Raw genomic sequence first — 25,328 nt, 5'->3', positions numbered from 1 at the left:
AAGTGTGGTACTTTGGAAATCAGGATGTCTTAAATTGGCTAGTATCAGGTTTTATTCAACTATTTTGAGCCTATACTGCTGTAATCATTCTGTTGTGTGCTTTTTCATTTCAGAATGGGTAGAATTCACTCCTTATGAGGTAGGGTTCCTGAAATATGGTGCCTTCATTCGTGCAGAAGATTTTGGTAGTGAGTTCTTCATGGGTCATCTGATGAAGAAAATCCCAGAATCCAGAATCTGCTTTTTGGAAGGTGATTTGTCAACCTAGGAAAACATAATGCAATTTATTATAGTCCATCCTGAGCAAATCCCTCTTCTGAAGTGAAGCACTTAGGGTTTTTTTTTATTATTAAGATGTTAGCAGATAGACTGAAAATACTACCAGTCCTGCTCATATATACCAATAACTTGAATTCTTTACATACACTATGCGTTCATATACTGATACAGAAAGATAGTCCCTTTTTATTTGCCCACAAGGATAATGTAACAAGAAAAGTTTGCTGGAGAATGAAGAAGGTAACGAAGGTCATTATGAATGAAAATGCTTTTAGGTCTTTACAGGTTTTCTTTCTGCAAAATATATTCTATACCACAGGGATCTGGAGCAGTGTATTTTCTTTGAATCTTATGGATGCTTGGTATATATCTGTTCATTCTGAAGACTTCTGGCACAAATGGACCCAAGACAAAATTACCAACATAGGTGGGTTACTTTTATACAATAATGTTGTTTCTCTCTCTCTCTCTCTCTCTCTCTCTTTTTTTTTTTTTCTCCCCTATGTGCTGATGTTGTCTCCCTGAATTTTTCAAAGCCGTTGTGGAGTTCCCTCTTCTGGGCTTTTTGTAATCCATATGAAAAAACAGGAGGAAATTCATGCTACTGTGCTAATTACCGCACAGTAATTATTTTAGTTGTGTGAGGAAAAGAATCCATGGGATCTGTCACAGGAAAAAAGGGGGAAATGGCCTTCATACAAGCTATTTTCAGAGCACAGGGGTAAAACGGGGGGAAAAATGTCCCTATATAGTAGGAGAGCCTGGAGGCCTCCCCTAGTGATCCACAGGATTACATTTTGTCTCTTTAAACCTGGACTGTGGCATGAAGCTTCACAAAAAGAAAAGAAAGCGCTATTCTTGTCTGTCTGGAGTCTACAAAGCACAAAGACAAACTTAAGTACTATTGTAGGTCATTCGAAATGACTCATAAGGATGAGATCTGCAAAACTTGCCACCAAATTAAGAAAGATCTTCAGGGTAGGATTTCAAGGGGAAATGTATAATAGACATACTCTAGAGGGGAAGAAAAAAAAAAAAAAGGATGTAAAGGAAGAGGAGTGTAGCAAAAATGGTGATTTATTTTATCTTGCACTTGTAAGGGTTGTTTTCTGATTGTTAAAACAAGGAGCTTTTATTTGCTAGTAAGAGACATTGTGTTTATGCCTTTTTTATTTTTGTGGTGGAGAGATTATCTGTAACATGAAGTAGGAAAGGAAGACAGGGTAAATGCAGGATGCAGTAACAGGTAAAATCAAAGAAAAGCAAAGTAATTTATAGTAGAAGAAATTGATTCATTTACAATACAAACAAGATTTTTACCACTATGGACTGAGAATAAATGATTTTTTTTCAATCTTAGCTGAAAACTGTGAGATTTGTGGAAATCATGGTAATGAAAAGAGCAAGAAGTCAAAGTTTTCCCAAACGTGTGAAAGCAGATTATGATTGCATAGATTGACCTCCACAGTGATAGCACATAAAAGAACTGTTATCCTTTCTTTTGCAGATGATGAAACCCTATTCCCTATAAGACCAAATGAGCTGGAGACTCGAGTGGTTTGTCCCACTGGCAGCTTTTCAGACATCTTCCGAGATGTCGTCATGTTACGTCCAGCAGCTTCAGAAATCCCTAACTTCCTAAAGGGCCTCCAGATGAACAACAACTACCTAGAGAGCCAGTTTTCTACATGGAAAGGTATGGTAACAACATCCTGTTTTTAGGCATATTTTGAACTATCCTTTAAAAATGAAATGATGCTGAAGGGATTATTAAACTGGCTTTTAGTTATGTTCCCATTCTCTGATAATATTTAAAACTGTCACTGAAAAAGGTGAATTTAGTCAGTAGGAGAGGCTTCAAAAATAAGTTCCTAAAAAATTCATGAAGACTAGCAACTGATAGGCCCTGATCCGTCAATCAGCATACATCTGCTGATGTGCCTGCCAGCCAGCCAGCCTACACATTTATGGCATGGTTCTGGTGCCATCATACAATGTCTCTTGCCCAGACAGTACTCAAGGGGTATTTGATGGACCCTTGTTTCACATTATCTTCTTACCTGTAAGCAAGATATAATGTTTATAATAGTATTCTCTGTTGCACTGTTAGTTATCTGTACTGGGTCTCGTACCAGATCTTCTGTGTTCCACAAGGAGCTGTGGCTGCCTACCTTAACATCTTTGTGCCTGTTCTCACAGCATGCCCAGCATCAAACATTTTCAGTATTCAGCCTGTTGAGAGACTGAGATGTTATTTTAATTTTTCCCCTATTAAAGAATTTCTCATCAGTCACACACAAAACTAAGGGATGGAGTTAATTCTGTTCTCCTGACCCTCAAGTTAAACCCTTTTACTTACATGAAAGCAAAAGAAATTGCAAAGTAAATAGTGGAAATAGGACGTCAGATGAGGAATCCAGAAATGACTGTACAGTAGCTATCAGCTATGGGTCGGAAACATACAAAAAGCTAATTCTCCTTTTGGCAATAATTGATTTTCTTCAGCATACACATGCATCTCTTGTATTGAGCTCCTCCCCTCAAAAACTAATCCTTCTTCTCTAGACTGTGAGCTTGACTCTCGGCCCAACCACCTGACAGGAGCAACAGACTACCTCATCTTGATTGATACTGCATTTGCCTTTGCCACCAGTTACCCACCACTTACAAGACCAGAAAGGAAAATGGATGTCATTTTGCATTTCAACTACAGCTCAGGTTCCCAGACAGGGGTGAGCCTTGTATATTCTTCTTTACTGATATCTCTGCTTCATCATTCAGTTCCCAGAATGGCCAATCCTCTACACATAGAAACTCTTTTTTCAGTATCTGTGCAGCATTAATAAGCTAACATTTTGCCAGGGTCACGTGCATTTATTGAGTAGTACTTTATTATCAGTAAGTAGGCATTTAGTAAACTGAATCTGCCCATTTTATAAGTAAATGTATTCTTGTTGATCTGCAGTCAGTTAGATGTAGAATGGATACAGCTAAACACATTTAAATTTTTAGTTATTTCAACTACTGATACACCTAATCTGAAAAGCAGAGAGTGATTCAGACCACCTGCTACTTGGCCTTCCAGAGCTTGGTTTCACATACAATCTACAACACCTAAATTAGGTACATGCCATAATCTACCAGAACTTGGCCCTTACTCCACAAGCAATCCCAGCAAAATTGGGTTTGGACAAATTCAAAGTGTTCCCAGTATGTTCTGATGTGTTTTTTTTTGTTTGTTTGTTTGTTTTGTTTTGTTTTCCTATTATGGCAAACCAGCCTCTGAAAGAAGCCTCTAAGTACTTTGCAAACCAAGGAATTCCTTTCCCTACTGAGGTGCCAGATGATCAGGAAACACCAAATCTGAAGGAATGCTACATCCTTGGTGACAAGGAGAGTCCAGAGACCCCTATTGTGATATTTTTCCCTTTAGTAAATGACACCTTCAGAGAATACAAAGCACCTGGTAAGTTTACAGCAATTCATCATATCATCAGAGGCTGTAGGCTTCTATTTTTTCTTTTTTTACTTTACAATATCTGTTGTTCAGACCATCCTGTAAACACTTGCAGATTCAGACTCCCTTTTCTTAGATTTGAACCATATCAGGGGGATTAAAATACATAAATTTTCCTCAACAGTAGAGCAGCAGCTGGGATCAGCCTTGAGCATAAATGCCCCTCTTCAGGTTTGGGTTTTTTGTGTGTGTGGATTTTTTTGTTTTTTCATGGGTAGGTTCTAGAGATAAACAGTGAAAAGTATATTCTGTTTATCTGCGATGGCACAAATTAGCAGTGTTATTTCCTCTCAAACCTCTCATCCTTTCCTGTTAGAGAACGCTCTTGGGAATCTGAGGATTTCATTGTTTAAAATCATTTCCAGGCTTACTGTTACACAGATAACACAGATAACCTTGAAAACAAAAGTGTGAACTGGTGAAGCGATGAAAATATAGCACTGAGACATGCAGACAGTTTCTGTTTGCTTCAGTGGGTTCTACTTTGAAACTTAAAAGAGTTTAAAGAGCAACATTGCCGGTCACTTCAAAACAGACAAATCCTAAATTCTGGTACCATATGCCAGATCTACATACTACCACTGTTGGTGCCAAAAGTCTCAGTTACTGCTTCTCCAGATGCTAAAATCCCTAATTCATGGTATGAGAACACTTACTTTTTAATCACTTCAAGGCCCCACAGTATACTGAAAACCAAAAGATAGATGGATACCTGAGAGGTTAGTTTCTGCAGTTGCCCTTTGTAGGAAGAATTAGAAAAAGAGAAAATGAGAAAGAACTAAAGCAGGATTATCTCTGTTGAATAACTTCTCTGTAAACTCTGTGAGGGAGTTTACCTCCCCTCTCAGCTCAATAATTAGCAGAACCTAAGGATGTTCCTAACTCTGCTACCTACCTGTATGTCAGATGGTGTGCAGGTGCTATATGGCAACATAAATCATCAGAGAGTCTCAAAAGGGGTTTTAGTAGGTGTGTAGGTGTATGCAAAGACCTGCATGTGATCTGTATACTTATATGCATAAACTTGAAGCAAGCCTGACTGTTTCAGTTGGTGGCTGCAAGCTGAGACTAAATGGAGAGAACAGGTCCTTATCTGGCCATCACACTTCAAGTCTTAGCTGAGCTGAGAAGGGCTTGACATGTCACAGAGTCGCAGAATGTCAGGGATTGGAAGGGACCTTGAAAGATCATAGCAGCTGAGATCAGCTGTTGTTCTGACTTATGGTGACTTATTAAGATGCGAAAAAAATAAGGGAGGAGATGCGCATTTTATATCTTCTGCATCCATAAATTTTTTGAGATTTGTGATCCCCGGATAAGTTGTGGATATTGTTCTCCCAGTACCAACAGCCCACTGCAGAGGTCCCTACAAATACTTGCTCTGTGAGATCTTGCAAATAAAGTTCTGCACTGCATTCTGCATTAGCTTTGGATCTGCTCTCTACTGCTAAGTGAATTAAAATAAGTTAATGGAATTTGTTTTCAAATTTTCATATGTGATGGGTCTAGCATTTGAAGAGATGATGCTTGTGAGACTACTTGCCTAATAATTTTGCTTCGGTCAGTGATGTGTGTGTTGATAATGCTGGGATAATGAAATGGGCATGAAAAGTGTCCCTGCCAAAATTCAGTGATTCGGGGACTACTAGGTTCAGTCTCATTTCTAACCTTACATAAGGCTTGTAGTTTTTTTATAGTAGCAGGTAGCTCAAGGAAATTACGGTAAACATTCATGCCATCTGCTTCTGGGTTATATCCAGATAATGGCTCGGTGAAGTCTCTTGAGTTTAGACAAATAGAATTGGTTTTTAGGTCTGTTTTCTGTATCTTTTACAAATTCTTCCCAGTATGCAACAAGAGTCATTGTAGCAGATTGTGCTGTGTTGAAGATAATCCGTAAGGTCATTGAAAAGGGAGAACTGCCTTTGGAAAGTTTGAACCACAGAATTGCACATATTTACAGCAGTAAGGGAACTAATAAGACGTGGAGACAAAGAAGGAACAGAAAGTTGCTTGGAAAGAAACTCTGCTGCAATGAAGTCCTTGCTGCAGTTACCTGCTTTGGGAGAAGGCGAGGAAAGAGGGAAAGAGTAAATGCAATTTTCTTGCCCCCTTGGCTAGAAATGTAAGGTGCTGCAATGTCTGGGAGGTGGCAGCAAGGGGAGGCTGGGGGTGCATCAGCACTGAGGGTGACCTGGGGACCAGGCTGCTGGCTAACCCCAGGGCTGGAGGATGATACAGGGTGGAATGCAGCCTCCCACCCTGTGCTCAAAAGAGGAGCTACTGTACTTGCTCTCCTTGTCCTAGCAATTCCATGAGTACCCAGAACAACCCCTGCTCCTCTCACCACCACCAGCTTCTCCACACCCTGCTGCTAATCAAATATCCCAACAATAAAATACCTCTGAAGTGATCAATAGTGTGTTCATGCCCAAGAAACACCCTGACCCTAATCGCTTTTTTGCTTGTTAACCAAGTCCCTGTTTGTCATTTAGGGGTGAAACGTAGTCCCTCAGAGATGGCAGAGGGTGATGTTGATGTTGCCAATACCTGTGGTCCATACTACATAAACAATCTGAGTTATTCAGAGGAAGATTTTGACAAGCTGGTGAACCTAAGTTACTACAATGTCCAGAATAATAAAGACTTGATTATTCAGGCCTTGCGTACAGCAGTGGAGAGGAAAAAGCAGCAAAAGAAACAACAACCACTGCAGAAACCACCTGGTGGTGCGGGTATGTGTGTGCCCAAGAGACAGGGATCCCATTATCTAGCCAACAGCACAGCCCTAGGGAATATGAAATAAAATATCTACGAGCCCTGTTAATGAAGAAGAAAAATCATAAGGATCTTGATTAGAAAGAGAAAAGCTAAAGAATGCTAAGAATGCTTTGTTTGTCATCAGAAACGCTAGAGCCTGTCTGCCAGTGAAGGAAATAAACACAGAAAGCAGAGCTTTTCCTTAATAAATTAATGTGCTTCCCGCGTTGACAACTCCAGGACAGTGGCTAGGTGAAGCTGCACCATGCTGTTAATTGCAGAAGTGACCTTTCAGGCCAAGGCTGAAATCTGTGGACAAGAGATTGTGAGGAAGTTGATGCTGGCAGTGTTTGTGTTCTACCTGTGCTATAAAAAGAGAGGATTGTAAGTCCAGAATTGTAACAGAAAACAAAATCCATTGTTTCAAAGTGAAAACCAAGAAGATGGCTATTTGTAAGCTAAGGATTCTTTATGTGAATGTAAATAAATATTAAACTTTATATAATAAAATACTTTTTTTTTTTTTTTTTGGAGTCAGAGTTAACGGAAATAAATGTTTGGTGTTTTTGCAGCAAATATATGTTAGAGCAATTTCTTTTAGGAGTTTCTTCCTGTACCAGAAAGATGACTTGAACAACATGCAAACTTAGCACATAGCTGCTGAAAAAGTACTGAAGAAGAAATAACACTTGCTCCAGACCTAGATGTGAAGTTTCCCAGGATCCTGGGATCATTTGAGTTTAAGGATCATTTAAGGACCATCTCTACAGCAACTGACTAATTTATTTCAATAGACCAGATGTGTTACTGATATACATTGAAGATTTAAAAGTTTAAACTTTTTTGAGACATTACGTTTGAAAAGACATGAGAAACATAGGCACAGCTGATCTAAAATTGTATTCTTAATGTTATCCAAATGTGATTTTTTTTTAACTTGTTGCAGAGTAATCCAGTGGAAGTAAGCAGACTATTAACTTTCAGCTTTCTTTGATGGTTTGGTTGTCCTATTAACATGGCTTCATTCATATGAGCAGTCTGTTTTCCTGAAGCAAATATAGCAGGTCTAATACCTTTTAGATAAGGAGCTGGAACCTCATCTGAACTCTGTAAAGTGCTCATCCACCTGTGGGAAGTGGGAATCAGGCTCTCCTGGAGCACAGAGAAAGACATTATTCTGTGGGAGAGAGTCCAGGAACTTTAATTTATCTGCAAAACAAAATATAAGCCATTTATAAGCCTCTCCATTATATTATGCAGGAATAGATTTGAGAAGAATATGCAGAATGGGAGAAAGAGAGGAAGAGTTCATTTGATTATTGAGCAAAACAGATAGAGTATCTCTGATGGGTGGGTGAGAGGCACGAGATTCTAATTGCCTAAGTTCAGTGTTGCTCTGTTCTCAATGCTGAACACAATTGCAGTGCTGTGCTTTGACAGATGGAATCCCAGGCCTCTGTTTATTCTTTTTCTAATGTAAGTTTAACTGCTATTCAATGTTATTGAATTATTTATTCAATGTTATTGATTGACATGTACCTACCAGCCTGCAGCCCCTTGGTATGTTTCCTATAGGCTTTCCTGATCATCTGTTCTGCTGTCGTTTATTTTAGCAAGAGATCCTGTTGTGGGTTGAAAATGGAAGTCTTAGAAATCCCTCTGCCCTCAAAGTCTTCCCCAGGTGGTGCACAGAAATGTAACCCTTCTGTCTCCCACTTAGGTCAGTGCACAATTACCTCTCAAAGTGTGCTGCAGGAGCCTGCACAGCTCCTGTATGGGCTCTGTGCCAGGGTTTTCCTCCTATGGAAACCAAGGAGTGAAGGTGGCAGTCATGCTGATGCGTGCTGGCTTTCATCGCAATATTGGACTGGACGTAGCCAAAGGGCACAGCCAGACCTGGGAATCTGGAAGCACTCCCAGTTACCCATATACAGTTGGAGCTTTATTGTTTGAAGGGCAAATTCTCTCGCTGACAGCAGGAAGCATCTAGGCAGGAAGTCTGAAGACAAGCAGAGCTAGATGTGTGAGTGCAAACACCTCCTGGCTCTTCCTGCAGCTTTCCAGCTGCCACGAAAGGGTCATAGAGAACAATGGACACTTTGCCCCATTTCAAAAAGTATACAGCGGGACTGAAATAATAATTCATGGCTCTGAGTTCCCTATATTCAACAAGAATATAGAGGAGAATGACAAGGGTAAACAAAGGGGTAATTATCTCTCTTTTAAAACAGGACCGAAGGGGAAAAAGCAAAACTGGTAAGCCACAGACTCTAAGTTAACAATGTAAAGTAGTCCTTCACACACCATGTCAGTATGCTATAGACTGTATATTTTGTCTCTGGATATTGCTGTTGATAAATGTTTATGTGGGTTCAAAAAAAAAAAATTTTTTTTTTTTTTTAATTGTGCATTCACTAGGCAATCTTTAAGGGCTAAAAAAATACAGGGGCTCTGCATCTGCCTCAGCCCTGCACTGAATCACCAGTTCGCAGAGGCTGGGAGGATAGCCTGAGAAAGTATTGCAACACTCTTGTCCTTTTTCTGTGATGCTCTCCCATCACCAAATGCTGTCTGTTATAAAAGACTAGTGAGTAGGTGGCCTGACCCCAGACCTAGGTTCTCCACAGCTCAAATATTTTTGAAAAAAATAATAAACACTCTGGAGTATTCAGAACTGCTGAAAATGTGGTGCACAAGACTGGTTTAAGAGAAATTACTACACCATGTTAGCAACACACAATATTGCTCCAAGCCACAAACCATTTGAAGAGGGAAATCACCCTCTGTCCAGAAATACTGAGAAAACAGACAAAAAAAAAAAAAAAAAGCAGTTAATAGAAGCCTGAATGTATCAATGAATTCAATCCTTCATGTGAACGCAAGTGTCCTGGCATCTACCATTTCAGTTCATCTTATGGAAACCAAAAGGTTACTTGTAATGATGTCAGCTGAAAGAGACCTGAGGTAACAGGGGGAAGATGGAAGTGCACTGATAGCAATTACATTTAGCAACCTAGGGGGAAAAGTCATAAAAATGAGAGGAATACAAAACCAAACTAGAAAAAAAGGGTATTTCAAGAAATGAGGAAGCTGGCCAACATACCCTACACAAAGTGGTATAAAATCTTTAGACTCAGCATGGAAATTGCAACAAAGCATTGCAAAACACATGCACAGCCCTAAATAAAATGTGAAGCAAGGAGCCAAGAAAAGGCAGGGTGGCTGAGCTCAGGGCTGAGCAGTATTAAAGCCTAACCTCTCTTCTTTGAGGAACAGTGTGGGGAGGAAGCAGACAGGGAAAGGGCACATCTAAACCTGCTGGTGCATTTACAAAAGAGCAAGAGCACATAGAGAGAAGGTAATATTCATGATGGAAATTAGAAGGAAGGGAGGTAAATAGCTAAAAATGTGACTTAGGAGGCGTCCAGCAAAAACGGGTTGAGATTGTAAGGATATTGCAAAAGATGCAAGGAGGTAAGACTGCGACACAAAAGTTGTATTTCCAACAGTGTGTTTACACGGAGACTCAGCAATTATTTTTTTTTATTTTTATTTTAACTGGGAGACCAAGCTTTTATTTTTTAGGTAGAGAGAGAACATTAATTTTACTAATGTAAAATTGATGAACTAATACAATGAATGTACTAGTGCAAGTCACTAATATAAAAAATGAATTTATGTAAAATGAAAAACTAACAGTGTCTGAGCAAGCATGCTATCACATTCCGTTAAAATCTATTGCAAAATTGATGGAAAAGGTGCTCCACCCTTCAGGCTACGCATATTACCAAGGGTAAAACTAATGGCCAGATACATTACGCACGTCCCCCAGCCAACTGAGCGCTATAGGAGGAATTTCCCCTGCGTTTAAAATAGCTGCCGAGCGCAGTGCTCGCCCCGCAGCCCTCCCGGGGCCGTCAGCACCCAAACTCGCCAAGCATGCGGGCGGCTCCGCCTTGCGCTCCCGGGGACCCAGCTGAACCCTGCGGGGAAGAGGGGCGGCAGGTATAACAAATAAAAAAATAAGAGGCGGCTTTGGGACCAAGCTGTTTCTGAAAAATAATAATAAATAAGTAATAAAAAAATAATAACAAGAACATAAAAGATACCCAGATACCCCCCACTCCAAATAAATAAATGAAAAAATATATATTTTATTATTGGAGGGGAGGGAATAGCAAGCTGGGAGCCCCTTGGTGGACGTCTCTGCTTGCAGGTGGTGTGGGTTGCGGCCACCCCCCCGCGGCACCGGCACCGCCCCGCCGGCGGGGCAGGGCCGTGGACGGGGAGGAGCGGGGCTCGGCACGGCTCAGTACGGCTGGGCTCGGGTCGGTTTGGCTCAGCACGGCACGGAGCTGGCAGCAGCGGGATGTTCAGCTGGCTGGGCAAGCAGGGCGGCGGCCGGGAGCGCGGTGGCGGAGGCGGCGACGTGGTGCAGACGGTGACCGGGGGGCTGCGGGACCTCTACCTCCGCAAGCTGCTGCCGCTGGAGGAGCACTACCGCTTCCATGACTTCCACTCGCCCGCCCTGGAGGAGGCCGATTTCGAGAACAAGCCCATGGTGCTGCTGGTGGGGCAGTACAGCACCGGCAAGACCACCTTCATCCGGTAGGTGGCGGACCCCCGGGGGTGCCCCCCCACACGCACACCCGGCGATGGGTGCTGCTGCACCCCGGGGTGCCTGAGGGGCTGTGCTGAGGATGGGGGCGGCTTCTGGGGCTGAGTCTCAGCTGCTGTATATTGCTCTTACTTCCTGCTTCAGACCCTTCTCTCGATTTCATGTTCTGCCGGGAAAGCGTAACCTCGCTGTCTTACTTCCTGTTAACTTTGTATTATTTTTTTCTTTCTAAATTATTTCAGGGGAAAAGGGGCTACTGTCATCACCGGCCGTGCAACCTTATGTCCGCCCCTTCTTTCCTTAAATAAATTTAATTCTTAGGTTGCATGTGGGAACAGGAGAAACACAACAGCGTTCATGCTGCGTCCTCAGAGATCTCTTTTCCCCTCACACTCCTGTTCAATTGTGTTGAAGAGGAAACATCACTAACTGTAAATTGTACAAATGTTTCATTTCTAGTTCTGAAGGTTCCTGGCAGCCTTGCTATGGCACTTCTCCTTTTCCAGTGCAGAGGATTCCCTTCCTCACACCCCGTCAAGGAGCAGTGTTTCCCTTTACTCACCTTTTCAGGTGTTTGCAGAGCCTGTCACGTTTCGTGCCTGCTTCGCAGCCAGCTGGCCGCAGGCTTGAGGTTCACCTTGCTTCTTTGCTGGTGGTTTCTGACTTCTGCTAACATGCCAGATGGGCTTGCTCAGAGCAGTGTACTAAAAATAGACATAGGGCTGTAATTAAGAGAAACTTGGTTTCGGGATCCCCATTGGTAGCTGAAAGGAAGTATGTGTTTGTGGGGTGGGTGGTTTGAATCTTTTTCATGTTTCTCAACCCGTGCTGACTGATTCATTTTCTTCTTTACTTGTATTCAAATTCTAGCAGCCCTGGTAGGCTGGGTGTATTTCCAGGTAAGTGATCTTACCTGGGTTAGGGACAAAGGAAGGCGAGGGCATGGGTAATGTGGGACAGAGTGGTCCGGAACAGAGATGTCCCAGAACCTGTTCTGCCTGTCAGCTGACTTGCTGTGTCATTTGCAGTTTATAGGAAAATTTTTTCCCCTCTGGTTTGCCTTGGATGAGAAATCACATTCTTGATTTATGGATGTTTGATGTTCTGTCCTTTGCAGCTGCCCATATTTGACTGAACGTAGCTCACTATTGCACTCAGGAGCACTAATAGGCCTTGCACTGCTTCACAAGTACTTCGGTTGCTGTTGCTTTGTGTGTAACTTGTTACCTCTTTAATTGTAAAATACAGAATAATAGGACTGATCAACACTAATGGATGGTCTGCAAGAAGAAAGAAATATCATTCATTACAACTATTTCCCACCTTTTCGGTGTTATTTCCCAGGGAAGTGAGACTTCAGTGGTCTCTGCTGGGAGTAAATATCTGGACGCGTTTTGAACCCTCTGGTGAACATCAACTAAATTTGACTGATATAAACGTTAAAGATATCTTATGCTTTTTATTGAAATATCTGACTGAATGGAGGAAGCAACTTCTATTGTGATGTGCCCTCCTTTTCACCCAGACACCCCAGTTTACATAGATTGCAGTGTGGTATAATCCCTTACTAGGTATTGGAGAATTTGGGAATTCACAGGAATTGACCATTGAGACCCTGTCTGTAATAAAAGAGTTGATATTGCTTCTAAAGAAACACAGTCACCATTAACACCTTCCCCAGGGAAGCCAGATAAACATTCATTACATCAGGGTTTGCTGTAGGTAATAACTGTAGATAATCATTGGCTGCATCAGCATGAGAAAACTCTCCATTCAACATGGACAGCAACTTATGCCAACGGTGTAAAGGTTATGTCACAGTGACTGATATTCAAAATCCAGTTTAGAGAAAAGGGGAAAAAAAAGGCAATGAAATGAGAAGTGAAATTGTGTATGTAAAATAAAGTGAAGACTTATAAAAGAAGAAATACTGTAGTGGCCAGGTCAGCCACAAATTAATTTCCTCCATTGTAGGCTGATTTCCCATGTGTTTTTTTGTTTGTTTTGTTTTGTTTGTTTGTTTTTTAAAAAGCATACTCTCTCAAGATTGTTATAATTCATGGTTTATAACTGATAGGTTTTTCTAGAAGGTAGTTAGACTGTATCTTCTTTTCCTTTTTTTTTTTTTTCTTTCCAGTAGCCTTTTGGCAAGGAAATATTATTTTAAACCTTAATCAAAACTGCTTTTTGTTTCATGCTTCTTCATTTCATAGTCAGGAGGACACACTAAATCTATTTTTGTGTTTACTACCATGTTTATATGTGAACCTACGAATCTGTTTAGCTGATGAGTATTTATTTGAGATTAATTTTTTGAGGCTACCTAGCACGAGATAATTTGATTTAGAAATTACCGTGAGAACTTCACATTTTCATAGCTTTGACACATCCACATCCACCCAGTTCCTTCCACTTAGTCTTCATGGAAAACACTGATCTAGTAATGACTGAATGCCCTGAGGGATTAGGATAGAAAAATAAACACTTCCAGGTTTCTGTCAGCCTTTCTGGTTTTTCACTCGGTACTGTTGTTACTGGTTGCTCCCTGAACAATGCAGTGGAACTGGCCAGTTTTGCTGTCTGAGACGTAGTGCGCTGATGCTGTTTCATTTAAGTATTTAACAATGCCAACAACTCAAATATATTGAGGCCCAAATGGCAATACTTATGATTGTTTTTTTAATAGGGTGGGAGGATGGGTGAGAGCCAAGTGCTTATCTTACATGTAAGCTGCTTGGCATTGTACCTGCGCAGCTTCTGTAATACTCCCAACTTCTCGTGGCTGCTTTAGAGGAAGAAGTGGTAAAAGGAGGGGCAGGAGAAGAGAACTGCAGTGTATCAGAGACAGGATCATCAGTGCACATTTATAATCACCACATTCTTTATTCTACAAGTGTAAGAGACTAAGTGATGAGTTTTTGGCTTGTTTGTTTTTTGTTGGTTTTTTTTATTATTTTAACATATCAAGATGAGGAAAAACAGAAGTGAATTCCTCAGCTCGCTAGATCGTGCTTTTACTTTGTTCAGAGGTATTACTCAGAGGTTAAAACAGTAAACTTCCTTCTATTTAACTCAGCTGGAGCTGAGTTTTGTGAAAGCTCCCTTTTATATCTGTAATATCTAGAGCCTGCTAATGGTGTGCAATCAGTTGTATGGCAAGAATGGGCCACATCATTTTTTTGTCGGCTCTTTCTTAATTTCTTTGGGTCTGTAGAACTTCTTTGTTACTAGCACTGTGTATAACTCTTATTCAAGGTATTTGGAACAGAATTATTGCATTATAGCAAACATCTTCTGTTAGTTTTGTAATGTTTAAAAAAAAAAAAGTGAGGAGGATTTGTGGTAGCATATAGTGTGGAGGTGGACTTAGGAAAGGAGACTTAGCTTGTCTCTCCATACAGAATCACAGAATCACAGAATTTCTAGGTTGGAAGAGACCTCAAGATCATCGAGTCCAACCTCTGACTTAACGCTAACAGTCTCCACTAAACCATATCCCTAAGCTCTACATCTAAACGTCTTTTAAAGACCTCCAGGGATGGTGACTCCACCACTTCCCTGGGCAGCCCATTCCAATGTCTAACAACCCTTTCAGTAAAGAAGTTCTTCCTAATATCCAACCTAAAACTCCCCTGGCGCAACTTAAGCCCATTCCCCCTCGTCCTGTCACCAGGCACGTGGGAGAATTGACCAACCCCCACCTCGCTACAGCCTCCTTTAATGTACCTGTAGAGAGCAATAAGGTCGCCCCTGAGCCTCCTTTTCTCCAGGCTGAATACATCACATTGCATCCTTGCCCAGTGCTGGTTAGTCCACCTAGGCTGTGTTCGTGTGTTAGTATGGCTTAACTGAAGCATGCAGGCTTCAGATGATTATCAGTATCCGCAACTGTGAGTAATCTTTGTGAACCAGTTTCCTGTAGTTGGGCTATAGGACTGGCAAAGGGATGTAGATGACTGTTTGCTAGCAAAGCAGAAAGTTTATAGCCCAGGTAAAAATAAAGGGTGAAGAGCAAGTCCCTTGAGTCAACAGGATGTCTGCTGTTTGATCTAGACTGTCTTCGGGACAAATGCTATTTTTAAGCATTCTTCCTGTGAATCTTTTTGAACTCCCTCTCCGCTGAAAATTCCTGAGAAGGGCATGTGGTCACAGATGCTAAAAATCCAGGTAGTTTCCTGTGCTAATATAACACTACAAAAACATTTGCAGTTTTTCAATTTACAGAAGGCTGGTCTTCCCTTTTATGTGGCTAAGTGAAACCGATATTTTCATAACAAGAGGAAGTGTGATATAGCTTGTACGACCAGCACTCAAGATCTGGGGTATCTTTTTGGCTGTTCTGGTTCTTGACATGTGACTGAGCGTGTGTCTTAATGGAAAATACCTGCCTTACCCCAAGTGCTTGCAGTCTCTGAATAGCTGCAGCAGGCCCAGCACTCTGGCTCTTGGGTGGGACTCAGTATTTGGAAGGAGCTCTTGCCTTCCTGTATTGCTATCTCTGAAAGCCTGGCTTTTAAAGCTGCATCTGTGAAGTTAACTTGGAAGTATCATTGCAAGTCAGTAGCGCTTTATTAAAATTTGTTCTATGTCTATCATTTGAATTTGCAGGTAATATGAATTTGCATTGTTCAAGTTCTGAGCTGAAAATACAATGTTGAGAATCCTTAAGGGTGCTTGATACTTTGAACTCCTTGTAAACTCTACAAGTGTTGCATGTGGCCATGAGATCATTTTTTTTAGTCATATAAAAGGAAACTGCCATTAAAGTTCCATCACCAATGCATGCCAGGTTCATGAGCTTTTCTGATGGGTAGCAGTGATGCTGCGGATACTTTGTAGAATGTATTTTGCAGGAAGAGCAGCCTGGAAGTCCTCTCAAGCCAATGAAAACTTAAGAAACTTAAACAATGGTAGAACAGTTATAGTACTGTTAGATTAAGGTCCAGAACAAACCTATTACTTAAAGGCCAGTGTTAATCTAGACATGCTCAAAACTGTGACTGGTGCTGTCATTGGATGTGGGACCAGCACTGACAATTTACACTTAGTATTTCAAGGTGATAATTTTTAAGATGGTACTGTTGAGAATGAGGACAGTAGTACTCATACATTCACATTAAAACTAAGCAGGATTGTTTGGTCCTGTTTGTGAAAAGTGGAAAATGTGAGAGTGTAGGCCTGGGCTTGGCTGATAGGCTTGTGGCTTCTCTTGCTTCTCATTTGCCATCCAGGAAGGTATACAGGTAGGCTTTAAGTACGTATTCTGTTCCCAGTAAGTTCTAGCATTTAAATATGTGCATCCCTCATCTGAGATCTTGCCAGTCAAGACTTGCTGTATCAGACTTGGCCCAATGGGCATGTGCAGTCTGTGTCTCAGCAGATTGCTCGGGGGGGGGGGGTGCATGATGGCTTCTGTTTGTACAACACCTCCTGATTTGGTGCATGTGGGATGTATGTTACCTATAGCTATGGAATTCTGTGGGTCTAACTTGTTTTACCCTGTGTATCAGAAAGTAATTGTTAACTAAAATAAATAAAACTGAATAAAAGCTCCTTTTCCTCAGTCTCAAACAGAAGTAACTGTATTGTCTCCTAACTGTATTATCTCTGCTGTAGAAAGGTGAGTTCAAGGTAGTAAAAAAGAGGATGTTGCAACTGAGTTCATTGAATGGTTGTGTCTGTCAGCAAGCTGATGTTGCTCATGTGCTGTGTTTCAGACCACTCCCTTTCAGTGCTAGCAGCACTTGTGTGGGATTGCAAACATGGACAAAAAACAGCAGTGTCTTGTAGCGTAACCTACAGCACTGTGATCATTGGTAGAAGCATCCATTTGAGTGGCTCAGGTGTTGCAGGTGAGGGAATACTTTGCACCATATTTTTGTAAAGTGACTGACTTGATCCTTGTATCTAGCTGTTGTGAAAAACTGGCATTTCCTCCCCCCCCCTTTTTTTTCCCTAGCTAATAGAAACAGTAATAGAAACAGTGAAATGCAGAGAAAATTTTATGATTCTAGTGTGTGGGTGTCCTTGGGAATTTTCAAGGGCATTGGAGTTATTTACTTTTCTCCTAGCTCTCCATCATACAGTCTCTTACTTTACATATTCTCTGTCTCTAGATACCTGCTTGAACAAGACTTCCCAGGCATGCGGATTGGTCCAGAGCCTACCACAGATTCTTTTATTGCTGTGATGTATGGAGAGTCAGAAGGAAGTGTTCCTGGAAATGCCCTGGTTGTTGATCCTAAGAAGCCATTCCGCAAACTCAGCCGTTTTGGAAATGCTTTCCTGAACAGGTGAGATCTGGTTGGTTGCTGTCTTTTGATTTTAGGTCTGAATTTCTAATTGATACCGCCTTCAAACATCAGTGCTGTTTACTAAGTCTTTTCTGCTGTATTCATATTGAACAGCATGAAATAAGTATTCAAGTAAAAGCAGAAGCAGTGACAGTTCAAGTGAATTAAAAAAAAAAAAAGGCAGTATGAAGTTGCATTAGCGTACAGCTGACTTTTTTTTTTTTAAAGCATTATGCTAGCTGGAACTCAAGATCAGTTTGGGCACAAGTTTCTCTACTCAATAAAACTAATATGGAAGTACTGTTGTTTAAAACCTACCATCCAAAATAAAAAATCTATTTCCTTTGGTGCTGTCCTGTTCCTCTGCACTAGTCCCTTATACACCAGAGGTTTTTGAGTAGCTCTTCAAAATTGTGAATTGCAGAGAGATGTAAAAAGGCCTGAAAGAATGGAGAATATTTGAATATGGCTTTTGAAGGGAAAAAAAATATATTCAAGCTGTTAAGTGCTTCGTTTTGGTCATTTTCAAGCAGTCCAGTAAAAAGTTTGAAAACCAGATGGTTTTCAAGCAGTGCAGTAGACCAGGATGATTGTTTCTGGATACCTGCTGTGTATTTGCAAAAACAGGCAGAGTTGTTAAGGAGCTGTGAACATTGCGGTAAGTAGCTTAACGTGCAGTTGGAAATACTTATTTCCATTTTGAAGTTATTAATAACTTTGGCATTGTGTGAGCAATCATCTTGTTTTCTTCCTGTATTTGATGGTGATTTGAGATGGAGGCCTGCTTTTGCTAGCCAATTAATCTAAATTGGTTCTCTTTTAACAATAAGTTTTCCTGTTTGACTGATAAGCACTGACATACGTGTTAAAAGTTCATCATGTATGGTCTTATCTCTTGCTGTGCGTATCCACAGAAGAAAGTTCATGTTTATAGCTACTTATGGCTGGCTTGGTTACCAGTTTGCTGAGACATAATGTACTGTGGGAAGCTGCAGTCAGGTCCTACTTTAATACTTCTGGGGCCCCCTTCCTGTGAGGTGTATTAGCTAAGTTCGGTCTTCCAGATCACTATTCTTTCTTACCCCACCATTGTATCCTAGGCTATCTATGAAAACAGCTAACATAATTATCCTGTAAATAGTATTTTTCCATAACAAACAAGTACTTACACTGAACATGTAATAATCCTATCTGTTTGTTTTGGATGTAAGAGCTACGTAATGATTTTTTAAATGATTTCTCAATCCTAATGTTTTGTTTTATGAATAAACCTAAGGTAGTACTTTCACGTGGCTATGGACACTTAACAAAGCCAAATGTCCTTTTCATCTAAATGTAACATGAGAGAAGACAGCGTCTGAGGTAATGGAGAAACTGAAATACAAACAAGAACACAGTAGCACAATGAAGACTTGTACTTACTAATTAGCTTCATCAACTTACTGATACTATCTTGCCGCTTTTTCTGTGACCTCTTCTTATTCCCCTCCCTTGTATCTGACTGATTCTGGTAGATGTCTCTGCAAGGCTCCTGACGGTAGAAATTTGTCTTTATTTCTCCTGTGTACTTGTAAGGGTTGAAAGGGAGGGGGACAGGACCTATGTGTGCCTTTGGATGCTGACTAAAGTAAGTGAAAAAAGAACATTGCAGTATACCAGAAGGTTATGGAGAAAATTAGTACCACTGAGGAGAAACACATGGTCCCGCTTTAATCTAATGGGTGTCTGAACGGATGCAAAAAGGAGAAGTTCTTGGTTGGATAAACTCTAGATTTTCCAAAGGTAATCTTAAGGAAAAAACAAACAAACAAAAAATCAACAGGTGATTGGTGATTGCAAAGTTGTTGATTTTACTTTTGCAAAAAATGTAACTTTAATCTTTCCAAGGATAGCCTAATATTGCTGGTTTTCTTTAATAATAGTCTTATAATAACATGAAAAGCATGAAAGCATCAATGTGCTGCAAGAAGTTAGTCAACTCACTCAGCTAAACTATTTTTGTAAAACTTTTTTTATTGGGAAAAATATATGTTGTTTAAGTAGTTTTGCTTTTTATGATGAGTTTTGCTTTTTATGATGTAGCACTTGAAATCACACCTTATGCAGCTTATGTAAGAAATGATATTTCAGAGCCAAATCTCAGTGTCAAAACCAGATATTCAAATACAAGTAACATTACTGTTTTAAGTTGTCAGAAATACTAGTTTGACCTAAGATTATTGACCCACCTGTTGTCTTCAGATAATGGATATATTCAAAAAGCTACAGACAGTTAATTGTGGTTTGAGTTTATCCTTTTATTTCATCTCTCTTTCTTATGTATTTTCTTCCTTTTCCACTAATGACTTCTGTCAAGTCTGCTGTGTGTTTCCATCTCTGAGGCCTGTTAGCTCCCTGTTTTTTTGCATGGCCTTTTCCAGCTGTCTGCATTTGGGCGATGCCTGCATCAAAATACTACAGCATTGTTCAGCTGAAATAATGGTGCTCCTCTTCCTGTAAGATAGCTTCAGACACATCTCAGTGATACTAAACTGGGCTTTCTTTGAGATAGTGGTAAGAGAAAAAAAACAGAGATGAAAACTCAGTCATCAGAATCTTGCAAATTTGTGAAAGCTACTTCATGTTGTTCATGTTAGTGATATATGCTTTTGTAATGATTGTTGTTGTCAAATGTATTTTCTTTGTCACTTTTGTGCATCCACTGTGCTTCCACAAAATGTTTGGTTTAACACAATGTGTCCTTTAGGCAAATTTTAGGCAAATTTTAAAAATCACTACTTTATTCAGTAGTACCTCACTGTTACATTTTTAACTAAATTTCTGGGGATGATAGCTTTTTCTGTTGGCCACTGGTGTTTTGCAAGCTTTGCAGATGCTAGGTTGCACAGTGTTCTTGTCAGTATGGTCTTCAATCACTACCTGGTAAGAAGATTAAACTCTTATGCAAATCTTTTAAAGGCAGTTTGTAATGAAGGGCAGTAGAGTTTTTTTTCAATCACGAATTATCCCAGAAGCATCAGAGTTTGGACTGCAGGTTTGGCTAGCCAGTAACTAGAAGTTAAGCTTTTTTTTTTTTTTTTTCTTTTTAGAATGGTGCATATGTGGCCCATTTTGTCAGCTCTTGCAACATTTGGAATTTTATCATCGCTTAGATAATACAGTTCATATGGTTCTGAGTTTTGCATGGCTTTCTACTGTTTTCCTTTTGTTTTGATGTGTGTTACTTAAAAAGCCCTCCAGTTTTCTTTTTTGGCCTCCATACATGTTTAAAAACAAAATGGCATTCATTAAGGACTTCAAAAACTTTTTTCCTTTTTTTTTTAATTTCACTTCAGTCTTTCTAAAAGCTAATACATAAAGAGGGCAAGGGACAATATACATGTGAGCTAGAGCTCATGCTAATGTTTTGGTTTTTGTTTTTTTTTCCCCTCCTTGCCTGCAGATTCCTGTGTTCTCAATTGCCTAACCAGGTGCTGAAGAGTATCAGCATTATTGACAGCCCAGGCATACTCTCTGGAGAGAAGCAGCGCATCAGCAGAGGTGAGTTGCAGGAGCTGAAAATAACTGAGCACACTGACTATCAAAAATGGTCTTAAATCTCCTCCTTCTGCTTCTCTGGTTTGGATTCCAGCTCCCTTTCTCCTCCACCAAAAAAAAAAGTCTTTCTCCTTCTCCACTTGAAGGGAAAGTAATGCTTGGCAGCATTCAAGTACCTGCTGTCCCTTCTTTAACAGTACGGAAGTGAACACGAAATATGCAGAAAACTGAGGCATCGTGTTAATCAGACAGTGAAAAAGCGAGCACTTGTGTGACAAAATTCAGTGCTGACAGGGATTGTCAAGGAAGTTCTAACCTTGCTGTGTGGGACACGGTTGTGTTTCACTCTGGGGTTAGGTTTCACTGGTAGTTGTGTGTTGCTTAAAAGACTGTGGATCTTCACTGCCATCTAGAATTGCTCTTGTGACTTAACAGAATATACCGCTGTCATTTCTTTATTGTTCTGAAACTCTATTTCTTGATGGTATTTGCTTTATCAAGTCTTTTTATGGCCTAATTGACCTGCCCTTACATACAGTAGACTTTCACCTAGACAGTGCTGAGTCATAACCTTAAGCTTTCCTTATCTGTTAACAAGGTTTTAACTTGACTAGTTTGCGTTTCACCAAAGTGTTTTTCAATGTGTTAGGGATTTTTCTTGAATACATATCTTGGTATAGTTCTGATATCAAAAATGTGATTCTGCTGTATGATGTTGAGCTTTAACCAGTATGGCTGTACCAATATGGCACAACCACAAGGCTTTAGGAGACCAGCTTGCAGTGCTCTGTTCTCAGTACCCCAAGTTTGCAGGGCAATTGCTGCTGAGGTTTAAGGTTTCATATAGATAGATGCCAGTGTTCCTGGTGCACCTGCAAGTTGCTGTATAGAGCTATTGCACGCACTTATTGTACACTGTTATGATTAGGCAATACTGTGCTCACTCATGTTTGAAATATTTCATAGGTACGTTTCCTGTATATGAATTCCAGATTTCTTATGCAGTTCGAAAACAGGTGTTTTTGTAGAGAGCAAACTTGATGTATCCTGTGATGCTGCACTGCAGGGCCTGTCTGAATGGCTTTTGGAAGGACTTCAACATACGCTACAAGCCTAATTTAGTATGTTTTGAAGTTTGAGTTGTTCAGAGGCCCTGTTTAAATCACTGTGTACAAACGTAAGCAGGATTCTACAGGATGTTTTCTGTTTTACTTAAATGTTTCTCCACTAGAGAAAGTTTTGTTCCGAACTGTAACAAGGTGACAGCTTGTAGGCTTCACTGTTGGAGCTGTCGTTTCCTTTCACTGGAGGTGATTAGATGTAAACATGGGGAGTCTTTACTTGCCAGGAAAGGTCTAAAAACACTGGGTGATTCTTTAGCAGAATTTCTTTTCTGACAGCTTAAGATTTTTGTATTTCAAAATTTTACATTTTTTTTGTTTAAATTTTCAGTATATTTCTGTTTCATTTTAGACTTGAGTTTTTCTTATGAAACTTAATGCTGTTTTCTAAGGGGTATATGTAAGGTGAGATTTTTTCATAATGCAGTAATGGAATGTGACATGAAATAACACCCAATAAATATTATTACTTGCTTTCTATTCTGCATATTGCTGGTGTCTATTCTTATCTGAGTCTTTCAGTTACATTTCTAGAGAATTAATGGAAGTTTACAGGACCTCAGCTTTCACCCCTTTCACCTAGTAAAAGACTGGAAGAAAGTAAAGGCACTGCAGAAATGCAGAGCTTCCCGGGTGTTCTATTTAGAGCTCTGTAAAGCTGGCAAGGTGTCCGTAGATGAAGGAGCTGATCGTTTTCTAAAGGAGCAAAAATGTACACTTAGGACAATATTCAAAGCTGTCTTTCTTCTGACACACCTTTCCTGCTCCTGTTGTCAGTGGGAGAATGTGCCAGAGGCTTCCTGCCCATCAGCTCACTGCCTGCGTAAGTGGCTCGACGGGAATGTGCAAATGCGTGCTGGCATTGTCCCCTCAGACAATAGCTGTCCCTGTGCTGCTGCTGCCCTGTGAGTGCACCAGAAGGTTCAGCAGCATCACTGGTGACATTCACAAAGCAGATTGCAGACATAAACGTGTGTGTGGTCTGCAAGGTTTGGAAAGAATGATGAGTGTGAGGAGAGGAGGAAGGTGAAGCAATAGCTAGCAGGGTATGGGGAGGAACTGATTTGAGAAAGGGAGGAGAATTTGATTCATGACTGTTGGAATGACTGTAGGATTAAAGAAATTATTCAGAAAATGTGGTGACCTTTCTTCTTGCAGTGTTCAAGGACCACGCCTTGATAATTTTACTGCAAATGTCAATATAAATGCTTGGTGACAGGAAAGGAAATGTACATTCCTCTTTCCCCTGGGAAGCTAACTGCTACTGAACCCAAAGGCAAGGGTTTAAGGAAGCATGGGGAAAAGATCAGAAAAAAATGCAGAACGTTGCTCACCTTGCATTTTTTTAGAACCAGAATTATTAAGCACTGTTAATTTTCTCAGTTTAGTCAGGCTTGTGAAAATGTTGTTGGGAATTATCAAAGGTGACGTACATAGTTATAGTATTGTGTCAGGCTTTTCTTTCCAGTGAGGCACTGTCTGTTCTCTTTAGGACTATGCTGCCAAAAAGAGTGCAGTAAAAGTGTCATATGAGAGTGCTGGATTGAGACAGGTTTTCATTGACATAACTGGAACCTTAACCCAGGATTGGAGCGTTTAAAAAGAATATTTAAAAAATGCTTCTTTGTGTAGGACCAAGCTGCATTTGAAAGAGTGGGGCAGTTTAGATGCTTGCCTGTTGCACAACAAGAAAAGAACAGCAGACTTTTTTTGGGGGAATAGCTGTTCTCTTGTCCAGGTCCCAAATGTGTGTGTTCGTAGCCTTGTTTGTATAGTTGTTTTTATGGTAGTTGTACTGCACCAGTGCGTGGGATCACTCCACACTCCGTCCACCCCTGCTTCATGAACTAATTGAGTAATTGTTCTCTGGACTTGGCAGCTCCTTGTTGCAGCACTCATCCAAGAGGTAGCTCACTGCTGCAGTAACACCAGCCCCAGGGGTGGAAGAAGTGGACAGTCTGCCTGTCCCTCTTTGCAGAGGATGGGTGGAACCCATCAAGTCTCCCTGATTATTTTCTGAATTGCAGATCTGGGAGATGGTATTAGGGCAAGTTGGAAATCATTTACCTTAGGCCCCAAAGGGAAAGTCTATCATTTGTCTAAATCTTTATTATTGACTGACACAGAAAATAGACCCGTGCTTGTAAAGATGATTGCATAGTTTTATCTTTGAGTAGAGCTGGTGGCTGTCATGTGCTGGACTGGTACTTTGCCCTGGGCCAGTAACACATGAGAGTTCATAATCATTGTTCTCATCAGTGGTTGTAGAGCTGGTAACCTTGCACAGTCTCTCATCAGCTTTTTCATATCGTTGTTTTCTTTTGCTCTCGTCTGGCTCCCTGTTGAGCCCTTTACTGATGCCCAACCTTTGTGCCTGTGCTGGAGGCAATTGCTGCCTCCTTCCTTGCAGCTCAGGATGAGCTCACAGAGTTCTTCAGTGCTGCTGGTGGATTGCTGCTCTTCGTCTTTTAGCTGAGTATGAGGGTGACTTGTGACTTTCTAATATGTATTTGTAAATAGGCTTCATAACTCCTGAGACAGATAGTAGCTGACAGTAGCTGTGGAGACAAACCCTTGAAGAAATAGCAACAGTAGGGCAGCAAAAGGCTGAGAAGCATCAACACCGATTTATTTTTTTTGGTCATGTTTTCCATACTCATCTGTGTTGAACTAGTACTGCTCAATTTTGAAAATCCAGCTCCATGCATGTGCATTGTAACCCAGTGCTCTTCTATGCTTCCATTAAAGAGCATTGCTTTGACTGATGGAATAGATGCTGTGTTGCACTCTCTGGAACAGGACAGAAAAATCATGAAGTCAACCATGTGGAAACCCTTGGCTGAAATATTGAAGTGTATATTGCTGCCCTGTAGTTCAGATACACTCAATACTCTAACTGCTGAATCTATGAAAATGGATTCACTTGTAATTGCAAGTTTTTATTAAAATTAATAGATTATCAGATCTTAGTTATTAAATTGTCTTTTTCTTACAAATTTTAAGCAAGCAGGTTTTTCTTCCCAAACCAAATGCTTCATTAATTTTTATTTCATTCATATTAAAGGAAATGTGTTTGTTTACATATTCTTACTGAATATGCAAATTGTTTGTAGTTCAAAATCCATCAAATGCATGGTGGGAATTTATATATATATATATATATATAAAATATTATATATTTGTTTATTTAGCCAGCCTTTTAA

The 25,328-nt window shown here is 40.4% G+C and overlaps 2 protein-coding genes and 1 long non-coding RNA gene across 10 annotated transcripts in view; 2 read left to right on the top strand and 1 right to left on the bottom strand.

Annotated features, from left to right (window-relative positions):
• The window catches only part of LOC101793679 (cytosolic phospholipase A2 epsilon), a 34,872-nt gene extending 27,237 nt beyond the window's left edge, over positions 1-7,635 (top strand). For all 7 annotated transcript variants that reach the window (XM_072038772.1, XM_005030437.6, XM_013109253.5 and 4 more), the window contains 6 exons: positions 114-251; positions 599-706; positions 1,787-1,975; positions 2,845-3,011; positions 3,559-3,745; positions 6,292-7,635. In XM_072038772.1, the coding sequence (XP_071894873.1) occupies positions 114-251; positions 599-706; positions 1,787-1,975; positions 2,845-3,011; positions 3,559-3,745; positions 6,292-6,602 (1,100 nt within the window). In that variant the 3' untranslated portion in view covers positions 6,603-7,635. The remainder of the gene's footprint in view (positions 1-113; positions 252-598; positions 707-1,786; positions 1,976-2,844; positions 3,012-3,558; positions 3,746-6,291) is intronic.
• Positions 127-11,874, bottom strand: LOC106020304 (uncharacterized). Of its 2 annotated transcripts, XR_001195751.5 has the most exons (4): positions 11,737-11,874; positions 7,630-7,765; positions 2,451-2,511; positions 127-264 (listed from the first exon to the last, which is right to left on the bottom strand). It is a non-coding gene; the product is annotated as an uncharacterized lncRNA (long non-coding RNA). The 2 variants fall into 2 exon arrangements; XR_001195752.5 differs by lacking the exon at positions 7,630-7,765.
• Positions 10,738-25,328, top strand: part of EHD4 (EH domain containing 4) — a 27,160-nt gene continuing 12,569 nt past the window's right edge. Inside the window, exons 1-3 of the mRNA XM_005030436.6 lie at positions 10,738-11,164; positions 17,291-17,467; positions 20,910-21,007. Coding sequence (XP_005030493.1) covers positions 10,926-11,164; positions 17,291-17,467; positions 20,910-21,007 — 514 coding nt within the window. The 5' untranslated portion in view covers positions 10,738-10,925. The remainder of the gene's footprint in view (positions 11,165-17,290; positions 17,468-20,909; positions 21,008-25,328) is intronic.

Source organism: Anas platyrhynchos, chromosome 5 (assembly GCF_047663525.1).
Source record: "Anas platyrhynchos isolate ZD024472 breed Pekin duck chromosome 5, IASCAAS_PekinDuck_T2T, whole genome shotgun sequence".
NCBI classification, from domain to species: domain Eukaryota; kingdom Metazoa; phylum Chordata; class Aves; order Anseriformes; family Anatidae; genus Anas; species Anas platyrhynchos.
Note: the sequence above shows the minus strand (reverse complement) of the source record. Positions and strands in the feature narration are given on the sequence as shown.